Consider the following 22,332-nt stretch of genomic DNA (forward strand, 5'->3'; position numbering starts at 1 on the left):
GTTGACTTTACAGCAATTTCTCAACCTTGGCAATTTTCAGATGGGTGGACTTTAAACTCCCAGAATTCCCCACCCACCATGGCTGGCTGGGGAATTCTGGGAGTTGAAGTCCATCCATCTGAAAATTGCCAAGGTTGAGAAACATTGCTTTAGAACAAAGGCTGAAAACTTCACTAAAGGTAGTCCTTAACTTACAGCCATATAATTGAGCCCAAAATTTCTTTTGTTAAATGAGACATTTGTAAGTGAATTTTGCCCCATTTTATGATTTTCTTGCCACGGTTGTTAAGTGAACTGCAGTTGATAAGTTAAGCAAATTGGTTTCCCCGTTGATTTTGCTCAACAGAAGATTGTGAAACGGGATCACATGACCCTGGGATACAGCAAAGGTCATAAATATGAACCAGTTGCCAAGAACCTGAATTTTAATCACATGATCATGGGGATGTTGCAAAGGTCATATTGTTAAAAAACGTTCACTAAATGAACTGTCTTAAGTTGAGAACTACCTGCATAAGCTTTCCCTTCATTTGACAGACCAAGGAGCCTCTCTTGGCAATGATTTATCACATTATGATTCTTCAATTTCATCCTGGATCAACCTGAATTTTTTTTAACTCTGCATGAAAAAAGCAGGAGTGTTTCTATGAAAAAACACATAGCATTCAAGGGTTAAGCCCATCCTGCTCATTCTTCATGGCTGCTTCCAAGCTCTGATCCCACCTCCTTGGTTTTTTTCTTCTTCAAGCACTTCTTGTAGTTCAATCAATTTTTGGGAGGTGCATGATGATTCAGAAAAAGACAAAGCTTATTCCAATTAAGATGCTACCAATCCTGTTCTCTAAAAAGCACTTTGACACTTTTTCTCTCTGACTAGCTAAGCAAAAAATAAGAAGCACACAGGAATTCTACAGGAGTAGAACTATCCATTTAACGAAGTATAAATCTTGAATAAACAGATCTACAGTCAATAGTTCTCAACTTGTGTTGGTTCAAATTTACAACAGCCTCGGAAAATGTGACTTATGACCCATCCTCAAAGTTATGACCCTTACCTCATTCCCTACAGTCATGCGATTGCAATTCTGGCCCTTGGCAAACTGCTTACATTTATGACAGTTATAGCATCTTACAGTTACAGATTACAATTAGTGACTTTCTCAATCTGACAAGCAAAATCATTTGAGAAAGCCATATTCACCTAAAGACTGTGTCCATTTAACAACTGTGTAAAAAACGATCGTTAAAAAAAAATATCAGGTCTAGTGACAGGATGACTCACTGAACAACATCTGACTGAAATTCCAGTCCCGATTAAAGTAATAAAACAAGGACTACCTGTTTGCTTAGGTGTCACATTTGACAGCCAAAAAACCCGAGCCTTTTTAAGAGTAGCAATTACCCCCTGAGAGGCTGGATACGGTATATTTGCAAGGAAAGGAAATTTTATCCTAACAATGGGTATGGGCCTTTTCTCTCCCAGAGAAAACAAAAAGCTACGTCAAGAAAATGGATGAAACGCACAATTCTGGGGGTAGATTTCTGAGTCAAACTTAGAAACTGAGCAAAGGTCACACAGGGAGATCAGGGAGAAGACAGAAGCACATTATCAAGATTATCTTCCAAGAGCAAGAAGCCAAATCACAATTATATATACCCAGGAGCACCGAAAGGAAACAGTTTCGTTGGGACAAAGTCAACCTTTTTCAATAAAAGCAATTGGATTTGCTCTTCGGAAGTGTCCCTCCCTACTGAGGTGAGAGGACAGATAAGGCATTGCAGAAGCTGAGAAACCACATGGTTTAAGGAAACACAATCAAAATGGGGGGGGGGGAGAGAAAAAACAGTGATAAGAAAGATAAGAAAGATTTACTCCCAGCAACTATAGAAGAAAATCAATCAGATTTAATGGGTGAGGGGGAGGAAAAGCATTACCAATTGGTCCTCCTCAAGAAATAAAATGGTGATTATTTAAGGGGGAGTGGGGTCTCCCTAAAAGCCTAAAGATCCAGGCCCCCCCCATCATGCAAATTTGTTTTTGATCTTGTTTTGATCCTTAAGTGTTGTACCTTGATGAAGGTATCTTTTGTTTTATGTACACTGGCAGCCTATGCACCAAGACAAATTCCTTGTGTGTCCAGTCACACTTGGCCAATAAAAATCTATTCTATTCTATTCTATTCTATTCTATTCTATTCTATTCTATTCTATTCTATTCTATTCTATTCTATTCTATTCTATAGAATTCTGTTCTGTTCTATTCTATTAAATGAAGCTGGCTTCCCCATGGATTTTGCCAATAAATCACACTTGGCCAATTAAAAAAAAAACTAATCTAATCTAATCTATTCTATTCTATTCTTAGCAAGGGCGGAGGATTCAAGGGGTCCTTGGATTCAAAACCCGATTTCTCCCAAAACTCCACCAGGGCAACCCCCTTTCTTAGCATATGGGATACATGCCTCCAACTTCAACTCCCATCTTCCCCAGCCAACACAGATGGGAGTGGTAGCCCACCACACCTTGATGGGAGGAGGAGACCCTTTACACAAGGGGTGGGGGGGTGTGTGGAAAAGCCGCCTCAGGTGCTAAACCAGCCTTTCTTCCCGTGAGACCCCCCCCCGGGGGAGGGGGTTGGATAACAACCCCCATCATCCCCTGCCCTACCCCCCACCGAATGTAAGAGTTTCGCAGCCCAAGAGATCGGGGTGGGGGTGGGGGTGAGGATCTTTAGATCAGGGAAGGCCAAGATCAGCGGGGGCTTCCGCGCCCACCCACCACAAATGGGATATGTAGTCGAGCGACCGGCAGGGGTTTCCCCTCGCCAGGCGGCCTCACCTGCTGCCGCACCGCCTGCCTGAGCGGCGCCAGGAGCGCTTCGGCTGCGGGTCCGTCCATGCTGGCGCCGGGATCCGGTGGGTTCGGGCGGCGAAGGCGGACGCTGGAGGACGAGGAGGAGGGGCGGGCCGCGTGGAAAGAGGCGCGGAGGAGCAGGAGGGCGGCCAGGAGGCGGGCGCTGTCGCTGCGGCTTCTGCTGAGGAGGCGGCCGAAGGCGACGCTAAAGCGCCACGGCATGGAGCAGCGCGGGCGAGGCGGGCAGACGGGCAGGCGCGGCCCTCCGCATGATGAAATCCCCGGCCGGTGGCAGCTCCGCCTCAGCTTTGCTCGCCGGGGCGGCAGTGCGCGTGCGCGTGCGCGGCCGTGGCCCGGCGGCCGTTACTGGGAGACGCTCGCGCCAGCCGCAGGAGAGGAGGCGGGGCGAGCGCGCGTGCGCGTGCGCGAGAGAAGGAGAAAAAACGAGAGAGAGAGCAAGCCCCGCCCTCTCTTCTCCCCCCCCACCCCCCCGAACCCGCCTTTAGGAAATGCAGGTAGTCCTCGATTTACGACCAACACCGAGCCCCCAAATTTCTAAGCGAGACACCACTGAATGACTTTTGCCCCCTTTTGACGGCCTTCCTTCCCGCAATTCTTAAGCGAATCACCGCAATTGTTAATTTAATTTAGTTATTTGGCCAATAAAGAGTTCTATTCTGTTAAGGGAAGCTGGCTTCCCCATGGACTTTGCCTTTCAGAAGGTCACAAAAGGGGATCATGTGACGCACATACACATACACACACACCTCTGGGGCATTGCAACCGTCATAGATATGAACCAAGAGTCTGAATTTTGCTCTCATGACCATGGGGATTGCAGTGGTCGTAAGTGCGAAAAATGGTCGTTGAGTCTTTTTTTTTTTTTCAGTACTGTTGTTGCTATCATTAAGGGTTAAATTGCAACCTATGACCATCATTTGTGTTGTAAACGTTGTACCTTTGATGAAGTTTTTTTTTCTTTTATGTACACTGAGAGCATATGCACCAAAACAAATTCCTTGTGTGTCCAGTCACACTTGGCCAATAAATTCTACTCTATTCTAGCGTTGAACGGTCCCTAAATGAATGAGAACTAACTACCTGTACAGGTTTGGCAAAGCTTTCCCGTGTCTTATATATGAATCAGCCACTAGGGGGCGATCACCCACCACCCTTGAATATCCAGCTGGGAAGAGTTCTTGAATGTCATCCAATTAAGGTTTCCCAACCTTTCTTTCTTTCTTTCTTTCTTTCTTTCTTTCTTTCTTTCTTTCTTTATTTATTTATTTATTTATTTATTTATTTATTTATTTATTTATTTATTTATTTATTTATTTATTTATTTATAATTCACATTTCTATACCACCCTTCTCCGAAGACTCAGGGCGGTTTACAGCCAAGTTAAAAAGACATATACAAAAATTAAAACACAATATTTGAATTTAAAAATCAGAATCCATAGCCCGAATATTAAAATAACAAGTAATAAAACCACCCATTAAAAATTACTCTTAGGCCAACCCTGCTCGTTGAAACAAAAAAGTCTTGAGCTCGCGCTTAAAGGCCCGGAGGTCGGGAAGAAGGCGTAGCCCCAGAGGCAGTTCGTTCCATAGGGTAGGTGCCCCACAGAGAAGGCTCTTCCCCTGGGGGCTGCCAGCCGACATTGTTTAGCTGACGGCACCCTGAGGAGACCCTCCCTGTGGGAGCGCACAGGTCGATGGGAGGCTATTGGCGGCAGTAGGCGGTCCCGTAAGTAACCTGGTCCCATGCCATGGAGCGCTTTAAAGGTGATCACCAACACCTTGAATTGCACCCGAAAGACCACCAGCAACCAGTGCAGCTTGCGTAGGAGAGGTGTTATATGGGAGCTCCGAGACGCTCCCTCTATCACCCGCGCAGCTGCATTCTGTACCAGTTGAAGTCTCCCGGTGCTCTTCAAGGGGAGCCCCATGTAGAGAGCATTGCAGTAATCCAGGCGGGAGGTAACGAGGGCATGAGTGACCGTGCATAACAAGTCCCGGTCTAGGAAGGGACGCAGCTGGCGGATCAGGCGAACCTGATAAAAAGCTCCCCTGGCGACGGCCGTCAAGTGTTCTTCTAACGACAGCCGTGCATCCAGGAGAACGCCTAAGCTGCCAACCAACTTTCCCGGTTAGCGGCATGGAGAGAGTGGGGAAGAAGAGGGGATGGTTTTGTGAGAGGGGCAGGTGCATGTGCATGCACAGTTTCATTGTGGAGCTGTGAGCCCTAGCACCCATCGCTCGCACGAGTTGGGCTGCAAGCAACATAGCCTGATTGCAAATAAGCCACAGCTGTGGCTTACAGCTTAGGTATCTCTGATCTAGCCCAACACCCATCCACCCCCATGTAGGGCAGGAATCCAACCCTGCAGCATTATTTATTGATTTATTTCAAGACTAAGAATAGAATAGAATAGAATAGAATAGAATAGAATAGAATAGAATAGAATAGAATAGAATAGAATAGAATAGAATAGAATTTTTTATTGGCCAAGTGTGATTGGACACACAAAGGATTTGTCTTGGTGCATATGCTCTCAGTGTACATAAAAGAAAAGATACCTTCATCAAGGTACAACATTTACAACACAAATGATGGTCATAGGGTACAATTTAACACTTAATGATACAACACTTAATATTAATCACAGGGCACAAATAAGGAACAATCAATATCAATATAAATCACAAGGATTACCAGCAACAAAGTTATAGTCATACATCATAAGTGGAAAGAGATTGGTGATGGGAACGATGAGAAGATTAATAGTAATGCAGATTTAGAATAGAATTTTTATTGGCCAAGTGTGATTGGACACACAAGGAATTTGTCTTGGTGCATATGCTCTCAGTGTACATAAAAGAAAAGATACCTTCATCAAGGTACAACATTTACAACACAATTGATGGTCAATATATCAATATAAGGATTGCCAGCAACAGTCATAAATGGAAAGAGATTGGTGATGGAAACTATGAGAAGATTAATAGTAGTGCAGATTCAGTAAATAGTTTGACAGTGTTGAGGGAATTATTTGTTTAGCAGAGTGATGGCCTTCGGGGAAAAACTGTCCTTGTGTCTTGTTGTTCTGGTGTGCAGTGCTCTCTAGTGTCATTTTGAGGGTAGGAGTTGAAACAGTTTATGTCCTGGATGTGAGGGATCTGTAAATATTTTCACGGCCCTCTTCTTGATTCGTGCAGTATACAGGTCCTCAATGGAAGGCAGGTTGGTAGCGATTATTTTTTCTGCAGTTCTAATTATCTTCTGAAGTCTGTGTCTGTCTTGTTGCGTTGCAGAACCAAACCAGACAGTTATAGAGGTGCAAATGACAGACTCAATAATTCCTCTGTAGAACTGGATCAGCAGCTTCTTGGGCAGTTTGAGCTTACTGAGTTGGTGCAGAAAGAACATTCTTTGTTGTCCTTTTTTGATGATGTTTTTTATGTTAGCTGTCCATTTTAGGTCTTGCGATATGATAGAACCTAGAAATTTAAAGGTTTCTATTGTTGATACTGTATTGTCTAGTATTGTGAGAGGTGGAAGTATGGAAGGGTTTCTCCTAAAGTCTACCACCATTTCTACGGTTTTGAGTGTGTTCAGTTCCAGATTATTTTGGTTGCACCACAAGGCTAGTCGTTTGACCTCTCGTCTATATGCGGATTCATCATAGTCTCGAATGAGAGCAATCACTGTTGTGTCATCTGCGAACTTCAGTAGTTTAACAGATGGATCGTTGGAGATGCAGTCATTGGTATACAGAGAGAAGAGAAGTGGGGAGAGCACACAGCCTTGGGGGGGTCCCTGTGCTAATTGTACAGGTATCTGATGTGATTCTGCTTATCTTCACCTGCTGCTTCCTGTTTGTTAGGAAGCTTGTGATCCACTTACAAGTCTGTTCCGGTACCTGTAGCTGGTTTAGCTTAGTTAGAAGAGTGTCTAGAATGATGGTATTGAATGCTGAACTAAAGTCTACAAAGAGGACTCTTGCGTAGGTCTTTGGAGACTCAAGACGTTGTAGGCTAATCAACTCAAACAAGTCAGGGAAGGGATGGGGAGGGGAGGGAGGAATAGAATAGAATAGAATAGAATAGAATAGAATAGAATAGAATAGAATAGAATAGAATAGAATAGAATTTTTATTGGCCAAGTGTGATTGGACACACAAGGAATTTCTCTTTGGTGCATATGTCCTCAGTGTACATAAAAGAAAAGAAGATGGGAGGAGGAGGAGGGAAGGAAGGAAGGAAAAAAGGAAAGAAGGAGTCAACGAGATATAAGAGGAAAGAGAAAGAGAAAAAGGAGTTGATGGGAAGGAGATGTTTTATACATTTCCTATTATTTTTTCTAAGAAAAACAAAGTGTGCACACATACAAGCAGAAAGAAAGAGGGAGAGAGACAAAAAGAAAGAAAAAGAAAGGAAGGGGGAGGGAAAGAGGGAGGGAAGGAAGGAAGGAAGGAGGGGAAGGGGAGTTAGAGATGAGAAAGAGTTTTTTGCATATTTCCTATTATATGTCTAAGCCAGCGGTTCTCAACATGTGGGTCGCGACCCCGTTGGGGGTCGAATGACGATTTGCCAGGGGTCGCCTAAGACCATCGGAAATATGGGAAGTATACTTGCGAGTCGAAGAATCGCGCTCCAGTGGTTGACTCCACAAGCCAGCTGCAGCTCTTCAAATCGCTAGCCAAATTCGGCTTCAGGCGCGATGAATTAAAAAAGAGAGAAATCTTTGCTCTGATGTCTCCCTCTCAAGCCAGCTGCAATCACGCCCAATCGCTAGCCTAATCTGGCTTCAGGCGCCATAAACTTAATAGGGGAGGAGTCTCCGCTTTAATGCCTCCGTCCTCAAGGCAATCGCAAGCAGTTCAGATCGCTAGCCAATACGGCTTCAGGCGCGATAAATTCAAAATGAAAATAATGTTATGGTTGGGGTCGCCACATCGTGTGGAATTGTATTAAAGGGGTCGCAGCACTATAAAGGTTGAGAATCCCTGGTCTAAGCAAAAGTAAGCACACAAGCGAAGGGAGGGAGGAAGGAAGGAAGGAATTATAGTTCTCTTCTTTTGGGAACCCTTCTTGGATTGCTTCTTGGAAAAAAGCGGCTTCCACAATTTTATATCCCCTTTTTTTGTTTTTTCATGTTGTTTCCCTTTGAAAAAACAACTCTTTTTCCAGGGTTGATTATGCAACTGCAGGTGTGAAGCATAGGGTTGTGGCCACAAGATGGCTCCCGGCCTCCTTCGGTTGGCTCCACTTCTTCCCTGTTAGCAAAGCCTCGGTTGGCAGTTTCTTCTCGTTTTCTCCCCCCTCTCCCCCTCCCCAGCTGTGATTGTGTTCCCCAAATTCCCTGAAGCCTCTATGGTGGGCTGCCTCCCAAAGAGACCAAAGACTGTGGTGTGGCCCCAATTAATCACAACTGGCGAGAAAGCAGAGAAAATCATTTTGCAGGATTGCTTCTACCCACCACTGTCCTTTCTGAATGCAAAAGCCAAGGATATGGTGGGAGAGAAAAACTCCAACCTTCTTTAGAGACTTGACTGTGCCCCAGGGTTTCCTGGTGGTCTCCCATCCCCAGGGTTCAATCAGGCTGATCTGATCTAGCTTTCTCAGATTCGCCAAATTCACCTCAGTGCTTTTATCTGAAGGCACATTTGAATGGAGTAACAAATATGAACACTGCAGGAGGAATTAAGCCTACCTATATTCTAGACGCAGTGGCTCAGGGCTAAGACAGCTGAGCTTGTCGATTGAAAGGTCGGCAGTTCGGCAGTTCGAATCCCTAGTGCTGCTGTGTAACAGGGTGAGCTCCCGTTACTTGTCCCAGCTTCTGCCAACCTAGCGGTTTCGAAAGCACGTAAAAACGCAATTAGAAAAAATAGGCACTACCTTTGGTGGGAAGGTAACAGCGTTCCGTGCGCCTTTGACGTTGAGTCATGCCGGCTACATGACCACGGGGACGTCTTTGGACAGCGTTGGCTCTTCGGCTTTGAAACGGAGATGAGCACCGCCCCCTAGAGTCGGGAACGACTAGCACGTATGTGCGAGGGGAACCTTTACCTTTACCTTATATTCTAGACAGAGTTAAGAGCCAACAGATCAACATCTAAATCTGGTTAGGAATCTGTGGAGTTACAAGTACTACAGGTAACCCTTGACTTACAACAGTTCATTTAGTGACCATTCGAAGTTACAGTGGCACTGAAAAAAGTGACATGTGACCATTTTTCACACTTACGACTGTTATTGGAGTATCCCCCTGGTCAGAGGATCCAAATTCAGATGTTTGGTAAGAGACTCAGATTTATGATGGTTGCAATGTCCTGGGGACGTGTGATCCCCTTTTACGACCTCCTGACAAGCAAAGTCAATGGGGAAGCCAAATTCACTTAACAACAGTGTTACTAACTTAACAACTGCAGTGATTCACTTAACAACTCTGGCATGAAAGTTCGTAAAATGGGGCAAAACTCACTTAACAAATGCCTCATTTAGCAACATAATTTTTTGGCCCAATCGTCGTTGTAAGTTGAGGATACCTGTTCAACGTTTCTCTTTCTGGTTTGTGCCAAATGTAGAGTCCTAATCTCTATGTCCTGCTGTATCTCCACACTTTTAATCAGTTTTTTCTCAACTTCAGCAATTTTAAGCTGTGTGGAATGCAGCTCCCAGAGCTCCCTAGTCAGCATAGCTGGCTGGGAATTCTGGGAGTTGCAGTTCACAAAGCTTAATGTTGCTAATGTTGGGAAATATTGCTTTAAATCCAGTCTCACAGTTGCCGAAAGCTGACAAAGGTGTTAAGCTTGGAGCCTTGGAGTATTATATTTTGATTGTGCTTCTTGGATTTGCATTCTTTAACAACTGCCTCCCTGTTTGGTTTGGGGGCAGCAGAGCCTCAGATAGAAAGTCCATACAGAGAGTGGTTAGGACAGCCGAGAAGATTATAGGAAGCTCGCTTCCTATCATTCAGGATTCTGCTTACAAGTGCTAATGTGCTTGGAGCTCAAAGCATTGTTAGAGATCTTACACACCCACTTCACAGCCTCTGTTTCTGTTGCTCCCCTCTGGGAGGAGGTTTCGAAGTGTTTCTAGCAGGGTTACCAGATTCTGTAACAGCATTGTTCCTTATGCCATCCATCTGGTAAACTCAGCACGATTGCTTTCTCTTGCCATGTATGCAGTGGTGGGATTCAAATAATTTAACAACCGGTTCTCTGCCCTAATGATTTCTTCCAACAACCAGTTCACTAAACTGCTCAGAAAGTTAACAACTAGTTCTCCCGAAGTGGTGCGAACTGGCTGAATCCCACCACTGCATGTATGTATATACATGCAAACTAGACTATGTTGTTTCGCTGTGTCATATAATATATGTGAGTATGTATGTATGTATGTATATGTATAATGGTTTTCTTTTGAGAGCTGAATGCAATAAATTTCATTTTAATGTAATGTAATGATTAGTGTACATTTATAGTGACTATAATATTTCTATTCTATTCTGTTCTATTTTCTATTCTATTCTATTCTATTTTCTACTCTACTCTACTCCACCCCACCCTACACCATCCCATCCCATCCCATTCTGATTTCTATTCTATTCTATTCTATTCTGTTCTGTTCTGTTCTGTTCCGTTCCGTTCCGTTCCGTTCCGTTCCGTCCCGTCCCATCCCATCCCATCCCATCCCATCCCATCCCATCCCATCCCATGCTATTCTATTCTGATTTCTTATTCTATTCTAATTTCTCTATTCTATTCTATTCTATTCTATTCTATTCTATTCTATTCTATTACGTTCCATCCCATCCCATCCCATCCCATCCCATGCTATTCTATTCTGATATCTTATTCTATTCTGATTTCTCTATTCTATTCTATTCTATTCTATTCTATTCTATTCTATTCTATTCTATTCTATTCCGTTCCATCCCATCCCATCCCATCCCATGCTATTCTATTCTGATACCTTATTCTATTCTGATTTCTCTATTCTATTCTATTCTATTCTATTCTATTCTATTCTATTCTATTCTATTCTACTCTACTCTACTCTATTCTATTCTGTTCCATCCCATCCCATCCCATCCCATCCCATCCCATCCCATCCCATGCTATTCTATTCTGATTTCTCTATTCTATTCTATTCTATTCTATTCTATTCTATTCTATTCTATTCTATTCTATTCTATTCTATTCTATTCCAATTCCAATTCCATGCTCTGATCTATCTTTTGTCATCCACTCCAAATGGCCACCTTGAGACTAGCAATTAATTATGCAAATGAATTTCAGTGATGCGATTGGTGAAAATTAGCTATGCCGTTTCCTATTATTTCAAGACAGAGAACACAGAAACTTCAGTTTAAACTGTTGATCGGTGTTTTTCAAGCTCCCAATCCTGGACTACTAGTAAACAATGCAAAAATGTTAAAGAAGGACCATCTCCCCACCATTTCATTTTAAGTGGATGGGAATTCACACTTTTTTTTTCAGTAAACAAGGATCACAGTCGTATGTATGCATACTTTCCCATCTTTTTTATTTTTAAATATTTTTTTAAAAATACACTTTTTCTATCCCAACCCCAAGTACCGGTAATCCTTGAATTATGACCACAACTGAGCTCAAAATTTCTGTTGCTAAGCAACAGTGAGCTTTGCCCCATTTTACGACCTTTCTCTGTCCCTCTCCCTCTCTCTCCCTCTCTCCCTCTCCTTCTTGCCCTCCCCCTCTCCCCTTCCCTCTCTCCTCCCCTTCTCTCTCCCTCTCCCCCTCTCCCCTCTCCCTCTTCCTCTCATGCTCCCGCTTCCTCTCCGTCCCCCTCTAGTCCTCCCCTCTCCTTCCTCTCCTCCCCTCCTCTCCCTCCTCTTCCCTCTATCCCTCTCCCTTCCTTTCTCTCTCCTTCTCCTTTCTCTCCTCTCCTCTCCTCTCCTTCTCCCCTCCCATTCTCTCCTCTCACTCTTCCTCTCCTGTCCCCTCTCCCTCTTGCCTCCCCTCCCTCTCCCTCTTCCTCTCATGCTCCCGCCTCCTCCGTCCCCTCTCACTCTAGTCCTCCCCTCTCCTTCCTCTCCTCCCCTCCTCTCCCTCCTCTTCCTCTATCCCTCTCCCTTCCTTTCTCTCTCCTTCTCCCTTTCTCTCTCTCCCTCCCTCTCCCTCTCCTTCTCCCCCTCCCATTCTCTCCTCTCACTCTTCCTCTCCCTGTCCCCCCTCTCCCTCTTGCCCTCCCCCTCTCCCCTCTCCCTCTTCCTCTCATGCTCCCGCTTCCTCTCCGTCCCCTCTCACTCTAGTCCTCCCCTCTCCTTCCTCTCCTCCCCTCCTCTCCCTCTTCCTCTCTCTCCTCTCCTTCCTTTCTCTCCTTCTCCTTTCTCTCTCTCCTCCCCTCTCCTCCTTCTCCCCTCCCATTCTCTCCTCTCCTCTTCCTCTCCTGTCCCCTCTCCTCTTGCCTCCCTCTCCTCTCCTCTTCCTCTCATGCTCCCGCTTCCTCTCCGTCCCCTCTCACTCTAGTCCTCCCCTCTCCCTTCCCTCTCCTCCCCTCCTCTCCCTCCTCTTCCTCTATCCCTCTCCTTCCTTTCTCTCTCCTTCTCCCTTTCTCTCTCCCTCCTCTCCTTCTCCCTTCCCTCTCTCCTCTCACTCTCACTCTTCCTCTCTCTCCCTCCCTCCCCTCCCTCTTGCCCTCCCCCTCTCCCCTTCCCTCTCTCCCTCTCCCTTTCCCTCTCCCTCTCCTTTTTGCCCTCCTCTCTCCTTCTTCTTCTCCTGCTCACTCTTCCTCTCCTTGTCCCGCTCTCCCTCTTGCCCTCCCCCTCTCCTCTCTCCCCTCCTCCTAATACACACACACACACACTGGATATAGGATATTTGATTGTGTGTGTATGTGTATGTGTGTGTGTATATATATATATCATACTTGAGTCAACTTTCTAAAAATAAGATTATGACTCTTTTTGAATGGCAGCCACTAGTTCTTTGGAAGGACAGAATGGCCTGCAGTAATGAATGAGCACTTTGGCACATTAATTTCACCTGGCATAATTCATTGTGCCAGGGATGCACATTATCAGGGCTACTATAAATGATGAAGAAGGATAGAAAACTGTGAAAGGTCTAAAAATCTGGGGGGAAGAATTTGCACTGACTACCCTACTAGGAACTGGAAAAGATTGCAGTTGCAGTTGCAAGTTCGATTTCGGGCCCGAGAATTTGGGGACGAAGTGCCTACCATCTTCTTAAGTGCATACACCTATTAAAAATAAAATAAATAAATAACAAATAAAAATGTCTTTACAGGCGGTCCTTAAAGAAAGGCAATAAAATGGTGCAAAACTCTGAACTCATAAAGCAACAGAAATTTGAAACTTGCCATCGTAAGTCGAGGAGCACTTGTACTTAAGGACTTGAAATGATCAGAGTTATGTCTTGAGTCTGATGTAAAGCCAAAATGGTTTGTACTGCATGTGTCTTTTTGAGAAACACCTCTGCATTTCAGAATCTTGCTTCTGGGTTCCTACAAGAGAGAGGAGCTGCCAAGATAGGAAGTTTTAAAGTTGTATGTTTTGGAGTGGAAAAATGGAGTGTCCTTCTCATACACAGATACTGACCAATTTGGAATAGCCCATGCTTGTTAATACTCACAGGTGACGTTTACAAAACTCAGAAATTAAACCACTCAAAAATATTGGCAGGAAATTGCCAGGCATTAAGACTGATCCGAAGCCCCCTCGCTCCCACCCACCCCCGCTTCGAAGTGCATGTATATAATTTATACAGAAATAAGCATTTATGTGTTGGTAATATGCGCTCAAACATTTTTTTACAGACAAAGGTGTGAAATTAAGTTAGTTTAGAGACAAATGTTTTAGCAACGTTTCCCAACCTGGGCAACTTTAAGGGGTTGTAGACTTCAACCTCCAGAATACAGGTTGTCCTCGACTTACGACCACAATCGAGCCCGACATTTCTGTTGCTAAGTGAGACATTTGTTAAGCGAGTTTTGCCACATTTTGCGACCTTTTTCGCCACGGTTGTTAAAGTGAATCATTGCAGTTGTTGAGTTAGTAAAACGGTTGTTAAGTGAATCTGGCTTCCCCATTGACTTTGCTTGTCAGGAGGTTGCAAAAGGAGATCATGTGATCCCAGGTCACTGCAACCGTTATAAGTACAAGCCAGTTGCCAACCCTCTGAGTTTTGATCAGGTGACCATGGGGCTGCTACGATGGTTTTAAGTGCGAAAAAGAGTCATGTCACTTTTTTCAATGTTGTAACTTCCGGCAGTCACTAAATGAACTGTTGTAAGTTGAAGACTACTTGTACTCCTGCATAACAGAGTGGCAGAATTAATTTTGCATGCTGAAAATCCCATGCTCAAACCCACAATCCCCCCATGATTGGAGAAATTCTAAACTGCTAAATTACTAACCACTCTATTAGTCACTGATGATGGTAATAAACTACTGAGCAATTCCTGGTTTTTCAGAATAATTTTTTATTTGCTTTCTGTTGGACTAGCCCAGGGTGCCTCAGCCTTGGCAACTGGTAGGTAGGCTGGTAGGTAGGCAGGTAGGTAGGTAGATATGGATGGATATGGATGGATAGGGGTGGATGGATGGATGGATGGATGGATGGATGGATGGATAGATAGATAGATAGATAGATAGATAGATAGATAGATAGATAGATAGATAGATAGATGGATGGATGAGGGAGAGAGCAGATAGATGATTGATCGATAGATCGATGAGAGAAAGAGATGATAGATAGATAGATAGATAGATAGATAGATAGATAGATAGATAGATAGATAGATAGGAGAGAGAGAGAGAATAGATGATAGAGAGATAGATAGATAGATAGATAGATAGATAGATAGATAGATAGATAGATAGATAGATAGATGAAAGAGAGAGATAATAGAAGATAGATAGATAGATAGATAGATAGATAGATAGATAGATAGATAGATAGATAAAAGTGAGAGATGATAGATGATAGATAGATTGATGAGAGAAAGAGGCAGGACAAGAAGCAATGGATGGAAACTAATCAAGGAGAGAAGCAACTTAGAACTAAGGAGAAATTTCCTGACAGTTAGAACAATTAATCAGTGGAACGACTTGCCTCCAGAAGTTGTGAATGCTTCAACACTGGAAGGTTTTAAGAAGATGTTGGATTTGTCTGAAGTGGTATAGGGTTTCCTGCCTAAGCAGGGGGTTGGACTAGAAGACCTCCAAGATCCCTTCCAACTTTGTTATTCTATTCTATTCTGTTCTGTTCTGTTTTGTTCTGTTCAATCCTTCCTTACTAAATACCAGCCCATTCTTAGCTCCTTCTTGTTATCCGCACCCACCTTTTAAAGTCCTCCTTCCCGCCGTATCTAACTTGTTTTGATGCACCCCATCACACTCTCCATTCTCACTTTCCAAGTGGGCAGAATCCCATTCTTATAAAAGGCCCTTTTCACTTCTTCTGGCCGTCATTCATTCCTTGCGACAGACCGCAAGCTGTCCATTAATCTTCTACCAGTCTTTGCACATCTTAAAATGTCTCCATCCATTTTTCCTCTGCCTAGCAAAATGTCGCCTCCGAAGCCTTGAAAAGTCGGTATCTCACACCCTCTAATTTATCCTGCCTGGTAAACATTTCACCAAAGAGCACTGATTTCTTCCCCTTGCCCTAGCAGTTTGTTGTCATTTCTGCATAATTAGCAATCATACGCTCCATTTTGCTGTCAAATGCTACAGCTTTGCTTTGATGCCTTAACGCTCAGATCTCTGCTTCGTGCAATTGTTCAAATTCTTAGGCAGCCACACAGCATCGGCCCCATAGAGAAGGACCGTTGGTTTCATCCACCTCTTTGCCAAGGCATTAAAAACAAGGCTTTGCTTTCAGGCATGGGGTCTTGACAGTTTAGCGAAGAATTTTAGGTACCAAAATAATAGAATAGAATAGAATAGAATAGAATAGAATAGAATAGAATAGAATAGAATAGTGGGATGGGATGGGATGGGATGGGATGGGATGGGATGGGATGGAATAGGACAGGACAGGACAGGACAGGACAGGACAGGACAGGACAGGACAGGACAGGATACGATATGGATGGAATTTAGAGTAGAGTAGAGTAGAGTAGAGTAGAGTAGAGTAGAGTAGAGTAGAATAGAATAGAATAGAACAAAACAGAACAACAGAACAGAACAGAACAGAATAGAAGGATAGGATAGGATAGGATAGGATAGGATAGGATATGGATGGAATTTAGAGTAGAATAGAATAGAATAGAATAGAATAGAATAGAATAGAATAGAATAGAATAGAATAGAATAGAATAGAATAGAAGGATAGGTTAGGATAGGATAAGATAGGATGGGATAGGACTGGCCCTGCTCTCATCCTCCCGAGTCTCAGCTTATTGGGAGGAAATGGGGATTTTGCACTATCCTTCCCCTGCCACGGCCATCAAGCCATATCCACCTAGCCTTGCCACGCTCACAGAACCAATAGTAAAAAAATTTGAAACCTGCCACTGGTTGCCACAAAGAAGAGGGAGTCAAGCTCTTCTCCAAAGCACCTGAAGATAGGATAAGAAGCAGCGGATGGAAACTAATCAAGGAGAGAAGCAGGAGAAATTTCCTAAGAGTAAGAACAATTAATAATCAGTGGAACAATTTGCCTTCAGAAGTTGTAAATGTTCCAACACTGGAGGTTTTAAAGAGGAGATTGGACAACCATTTGCCTGAAATGGTATAGGGTTTCCTTCCTGCTCATTGGGTTGGACTAGAAGAATTCCTTCCAACTCTGTTATTCTATTCTATTCTATTCTATTCTACTCTACTCTACTCTACTCTACTCTATTCCATTCTTTCAGCCATCCTCATTTTCACTTAAAGTCACTTTAGGAATTTACAAGATACTCTCTGAACATTTCTTTAACGACCATTCAGAATTGCAGCAGCCCTGAGAAAAGTGACTGACATCTATATTCCTCGTCCTTATGAATGGCCGCAGCATCCCTACTGTCATGTGATCAAAATTTGGACATGTACCTATGTCTGTTGCAGCATCTTGGGGGGGAAGGGGTTACCTTTTGTGACCTTCCCAGATTCTGACAAGCAAAATGAATGGGGAAAGCCAGATTCGCTTATCACCTGTGGCAGAAAGGATTGTAAAATCAGGCACAATTCTGGTTCTAATTGTAGTCATAAGTCAAGGACTTCCTGTACAGAGCTTCTAAGGTTAATATATGAAATAAAACGATGTCCTTCAGTGGTGACCCTATCTGCTGTATAGATAGAAGGACACAGCAATATGAAAACAGTTGCTAAGTGATTGGCTAAATGGTTTACCCCATTCTTAGACCTTCCTTGCCGCAGTCGTTAAGTGAGTCACTTCAGTTGTCAACACAGTTGTTGCGTGAATTTGGCTTCTCCATTGACTTTGCTTGTTGGAAGGTCACAAAAAGTTATCACATGACCCCGGGACATTTCAACGGTCATAAATATGAGTCAATTGCCAAGTGTCCAAATTTTGATTACGCGACTATGCTACAACCGTCATAGATGTGTAAAATGATCATAAGTCACTTTTTTGAGTCCCTTTATAACAGTCACTAAATGAATGGTCGTAACACGAGGATTACATGTACTAGGAGTTTTGTGGTTAACATCACTTCCTCCCAAAAATGTTTCTATTTTTGATGCCAGCTCTAAAAAAATTCCAAAATTCTCTCTCCTTTTTTAATTGTTTAGCAAATCTAAAACTTTTGTGCATTTGTGTGCATTTAAGAGCCTGTGTGTGTGTGTGTGTGTGTGTGTGTGTGTGTGTGTGTGTGTGTGTGTGTGTGAAGGGAGAAAAAGTTTATCTACACATTCAAGAAGTTTTTTTTTTACAAGTAGCTCTTTTTTTTTTTTGGAATGGTTCTTCTGTCCCAGAAGGAATAAAACTTTTGATTACGGTGTTGATTGTGTTTCCTATCTGCCAAAAAAGTGCTAATTAGACTTCTTTTTCTTTTAACCGGGGATATGTAGAGCATACATTATAGAACAAAAAACCCCTGTTTTCCCTCAAAGATTCCCTTTAATCTTGTTGAACATTATCCCAGGAATAAAATGCTAAATCTGTAGGGAAATTAATGTGTTTCTCGTTTTCATTCTAATATCAGAATAAAGCTAACATCAACAATAACGGTTAACATCAATGGAAGGGTTGAATAAAAATCAATTTTTTTTATTCTTCATTCCGATTTCTAAAGCTGGGCTGGAGAACAGGTTACATATAAAAATGTTTAAAGCCATTTTTAAAAAGAAGTTAAATCAGGAGTCCCTAAATTTACTTGTTGTCTCAGTTATATGAAAGACAAATGAAAGCACCTGGTTGTCTAATCCTATCCTCAGCTAGAAAACTGAGAGAGATGGATTCCTTGGAAGTAAAATAAATAAATACTAAATACAGGTAATCCCCTTCTTACAACCATCCCCAGGGCCATGTGATCAATATTCAGACATGGCAACTGATTCATACTTATGACGCTTGCCGTGTCCTGGGATAACTCTGTTATTCTATTCTATTCTAAAATATCTGTGAGGGAGAATAAGGTGGGTCAGAGCGAGTGCCGAATTTCATCAAAACAGCTCGAGTTCAAAGAGGCAGCTGTGGTTTATGCATTACTCACAAAACCACTAACCCACTCGGGTCCTCCTGCATAAATATTAGAAAGCGTAGCCTCCAGAAAATAAAAAGTTATCTCTCTGCACCCGAGCCTCTCTTGCAGACCGAGAGGAGAACGTAGACAAAATATTTTTTTTTTTAATTTGCATTTATATCCCGCCCTTCTCCGAAGACTCAGGGCGGCTTACACTATGTCAAGCAATAGTCTTCATCCATTTGTATATTATATACAAAGTCAACTTACTGCCCCCAACAATCTGGGTCCTCATTTTACCTACCTTATAAAGGATGGAAGGCTGAGTCAACCTTGGGCCTAGTGGGGCTTGAACCTGCAGTAATTGCAAGCAGCTCGTGTTAATAACAGACTGTCTTACCAGTGTGAGCCACAGAGGCCCCTGTGGGTTTAGAAGGTGACATCAAAAAACACCCTCCTGCAAACTAACTTTCAAGGATTTCTAAATGTATCCTTTTAGGGGTGAACTGTGGACTTCGGTGGTGGTGGGGGGGAGAGAGATTTGGTTTTTTTTAACCAGCAGGATACGTGCAAAAAGGTTTGATTTGATATTTCAGCAAAAAAACTGACCCGTATTTATGATTCATAGTCTCAGGGGTGGAATTCAGCTATTCAGACCGGTTCAGGCAAACCGGTAGCTCCGAAGATCAGATGAGAACGAACTGGTTCGCTGCGATGATCAGCTGGGCCTGCCCACCCGCTTGCCCTTGCACTATACTGACCTATATTTCCTTCCTTTGAAACCCAGCTGATAGGCACGGCAGAGTGGATTCCCGTGCCTCAGCTGTTTCAATCACTGGGGCTGCAGTAGAAAGTAAGTTTTAGAGCTGATGTTCTGTCTCCGTCCCTGCTTTGGAGCAACGAGCTGGCCTACAGCCAGTGGATTCACAGCTCCTATCAGTCCTGGCAGAGAAAACATAGCTGCCTGCCAAAAAAATTCAAACAGAGTAAGACTTCAGCTCACTTCGAAACGGTTCAGCTAATTTGCTTCCCATAGAAATGAGAGCAGTCCCAAAGCTCCTTATATATCTTGTGGGGTGAGGCTCCTGCCCCACCCTTCCCTTTGATGACGCCGCCTCTCTAATCTTCTGAAGTCCGGGTCGATCCAGGCTTGATTAGTATTATTATCAGCTGCATCTGAAGGCGTAGCCTGAGGAAGGGAGGAATCAGGGGATGTCGGCCTCATTACGTCCTCCAACTGGCCTGGTTCTGGCTTCTGGTGCCGGGCCAAAGGAATCGGTGCTTCTGAGGTAAGTCTTACCGGCCCTTCCCCCTCATTCTCAGAGTCACTTTCGGGCATGGGGCCAGGTTCGGGGGCTGGAGAGCCACAACAGCTGTTTTGAAACACTTTGCACGGGTGCGGAGCGTGTGTTTCGCGCACGTGCGCTCAGCGAACCGGTTGTTACACTGATTGAATCCTACCACTGGTTGTAGTGTCACAGGGTCACATAATCCATTTTTGGGACCTTCTGACAAGGAAAGTAAATGGAGAAGCCAGATCCACTTAACAACCGTGTTACTATCTTAAAAGCTGCAGGGATTCACTTAACAACAGTGGCAAGAAAAGTCATAGAATGGGGCAAAATTCACTTAATAAGTGTCTTGCTTAGTTTTGGGCCTTCGCTGTGGTTGTAAATCGAGGATTACCTGTATTTTTATGCATATTCCATCAATAGTTAATTTCAGGCCAAGCAGAAACAGGTCAGATTTAAAATGTCACAGCAGAGAAATTTCGGACCTCTCTGTCTAAATTTGTTGAGCTATAATGAGCCCAGATATCACTGTCAGAAAACATGACTGGCTATTAAAAATCCTGCAGCCAGAAATTCACAAAAGCGTCGTGATTTTTGATACATTAAATGGGTTGGGAAATTTTTTATTCAGACTAGTAATTGAAAAGAGAGAACAAGGCATCGCTTGAACATAGGGACTGGCTGGGGCATTCTGGGAGTTGAAGTCCTCCAGGCTTCAAGTTACCAAGGTTGGAGACCCCTGGCATACTTTAGGTTCGGTTCTTTATCCCTTCAGTCGAAACTTTTTAAATGATTTTAAATTTTGGTAAACAGGTGACCAAGAGGAACTTCTGCTATTTGCAAATGCATAGCTAACCACCATAAAAAATATTTTCCTGGCCATTATTATTCAGCCCAGCAAACCTGAGGTTTAAGTATAGATAATCCTCAACTTACAACTGCAATTGAACCCAAAGTTTTCCTTGCTAAGCAAAACAGTTGCTAAGTGAGTTGTGCCCCATTTAACAACATAACTTGCCACAGTTGATAAGTGAATTACTGCAATTGTTTACCGTGCTGGTAACATGGTTGTTAAGTGAATCTGGTTTCCCCATTGACTTTGCTTGTCAGAAGGTCACAAAATGGGATCACATGACCCCAGGAGACTGCAACCGTCATAGATATGAGTCAGTTGCCAAGCAGCAGAATTTTCAATCAGGTGACCACAGGGATGGGATCCCAGTCCTAACAGGGATGTGACTTTTTTCAGTGCACTTATAGGTTCGAATGATCACTAAGTAAATGGTTGAAAGTCAAGGACCACTGGCTGACCGGGAAATAGGGGTTGGCAATAGAATAGAATAGAATAGAATTTTTTATTGGCCAAGTGTGATTGGATACACAAGGAATTTGTCTTGGTGCAGATGCTCTCAGTGTACATAAAAGAAAAGATACCTTCATCAAGGTACAACATTTACAACACAAATGATGGTCAATATATCAATATAACTCATAAGGATTGCCAGCAACAAAGTTACAGTCATACAATCATAAGTGGAAAGAGATTGGTGATGGGAACGATGAGAAGATTAATAGTAGTGCAGATTCAGTAAATAGTTTGACAGTGTTGAGGGAATTATTTGTTTAGCAGAGTGATGGCCTTCGGGAAAAAAGTGTTCTTGTGTCTAGTTGTTCTGATGTGCAGTGCTCTATAGTCGTTTTGAGGGTAGGAGTTGAAACAGTTTATATCCAGGATGCAAGGGGTCTGTAAATATTTTCACGGCCCTCTTCTTGATTCGTACAGTATACAGGTCCTCAATGGAAGGCAGGTTGGTAGCAATTATTTTTTCTGCAGTTCTAATTATCCTCTGAAGTCTGTGTCTTTCTTGTTGGGTTGCAGAACCGAACCAGACAGTTATAGGGTTAGGGTTAGAACCAGGTTAGAATTAGAACCAGGTTCCTAATCCCTGAATAAAACAATCAAGTTGCCACCATGTATTCTCTCTTGTAAACTTATGAATATTGGAGACTATGAAATGAATTAATTCTTAAAGTTATTTCAGATCAACCATTGGATATTGATGTTAATAATTTTTGCATCTTCTCCTGAAGCTTAGCAGCTTCGAAAGGGTCAGAGATGGGGAAAAATTCCAGAGCATTTTTTTTAAAAAACTAAACTGATAGTAGTAACTGTGAGAGGGATCTTGGAGTCTTAATGGACAATCACTTAAATATGAGCCAGCCGTGTGTTGCAGCTGCCAAAAAAGCCAACACAGTTCTGGGCTGCATAAACAGAGGGATAGAATCAAGATCACGTGAAGTGTTAATACCACTTTATAAGGCCTTGATAAGGCCACACCTGGAATACTGCATCCAGTTTTGGTTGCTACCATGTAAAAAAGTTGTTGAGACTCTGGAAAGAGTGCAAAGAAGAGCAACAAAGACGATGAGGGGACTGGAGGCTAAAACATACGAAGAACGGCTGCAGGAACTGGGTATGTCGAGTTTAATGAAAAGAAGGACTAGGGGAGACATGATAGCAGTGTTCCAATATCTC

The 22,332-nt window shown here is 43.1% G+C and overlaps 1 protein-coding gene across 1 annotated transcript in view; it reads right to left on the reverse strand.

Moving 5' to 3' along the window:
* Positions 1-3,221, reverse strand: part of GARS1 (glycyl-tRNA synthetase 1) — a 36,809-nt gene extending 33,588 nt beyond the window's left edge. Inside the window, exon 1 of the mRNA XM_058180810.1 lies at positions 2,839-3,221. Coding sequence (XP_058036793.1) covers positions 2,839-3,075 — 237 coding nt within the window. The 5' untranslated portion in view covers positions 3,076-3,221. The remainder of the gene's footprint in view (positions 1-2,838) is intronic.
* Positions 3,222-22,332: the final 19,111 nt, after the last annotated feature.

This window comes from Ahaetulla prasina, chromosome 4 (genome assembly GCF_028640845.1).
Source record: "Ahaetulla prasina isolate Xishuangbanna chromosome 4, ASM2864084v1, whole genome shotgun sequence".
NCBI lineage: Eukaryota > Metazoa > Chordata > Lepidosauria > Squamata > Colubridae > Ahaetulla > Ahaetulla prasina.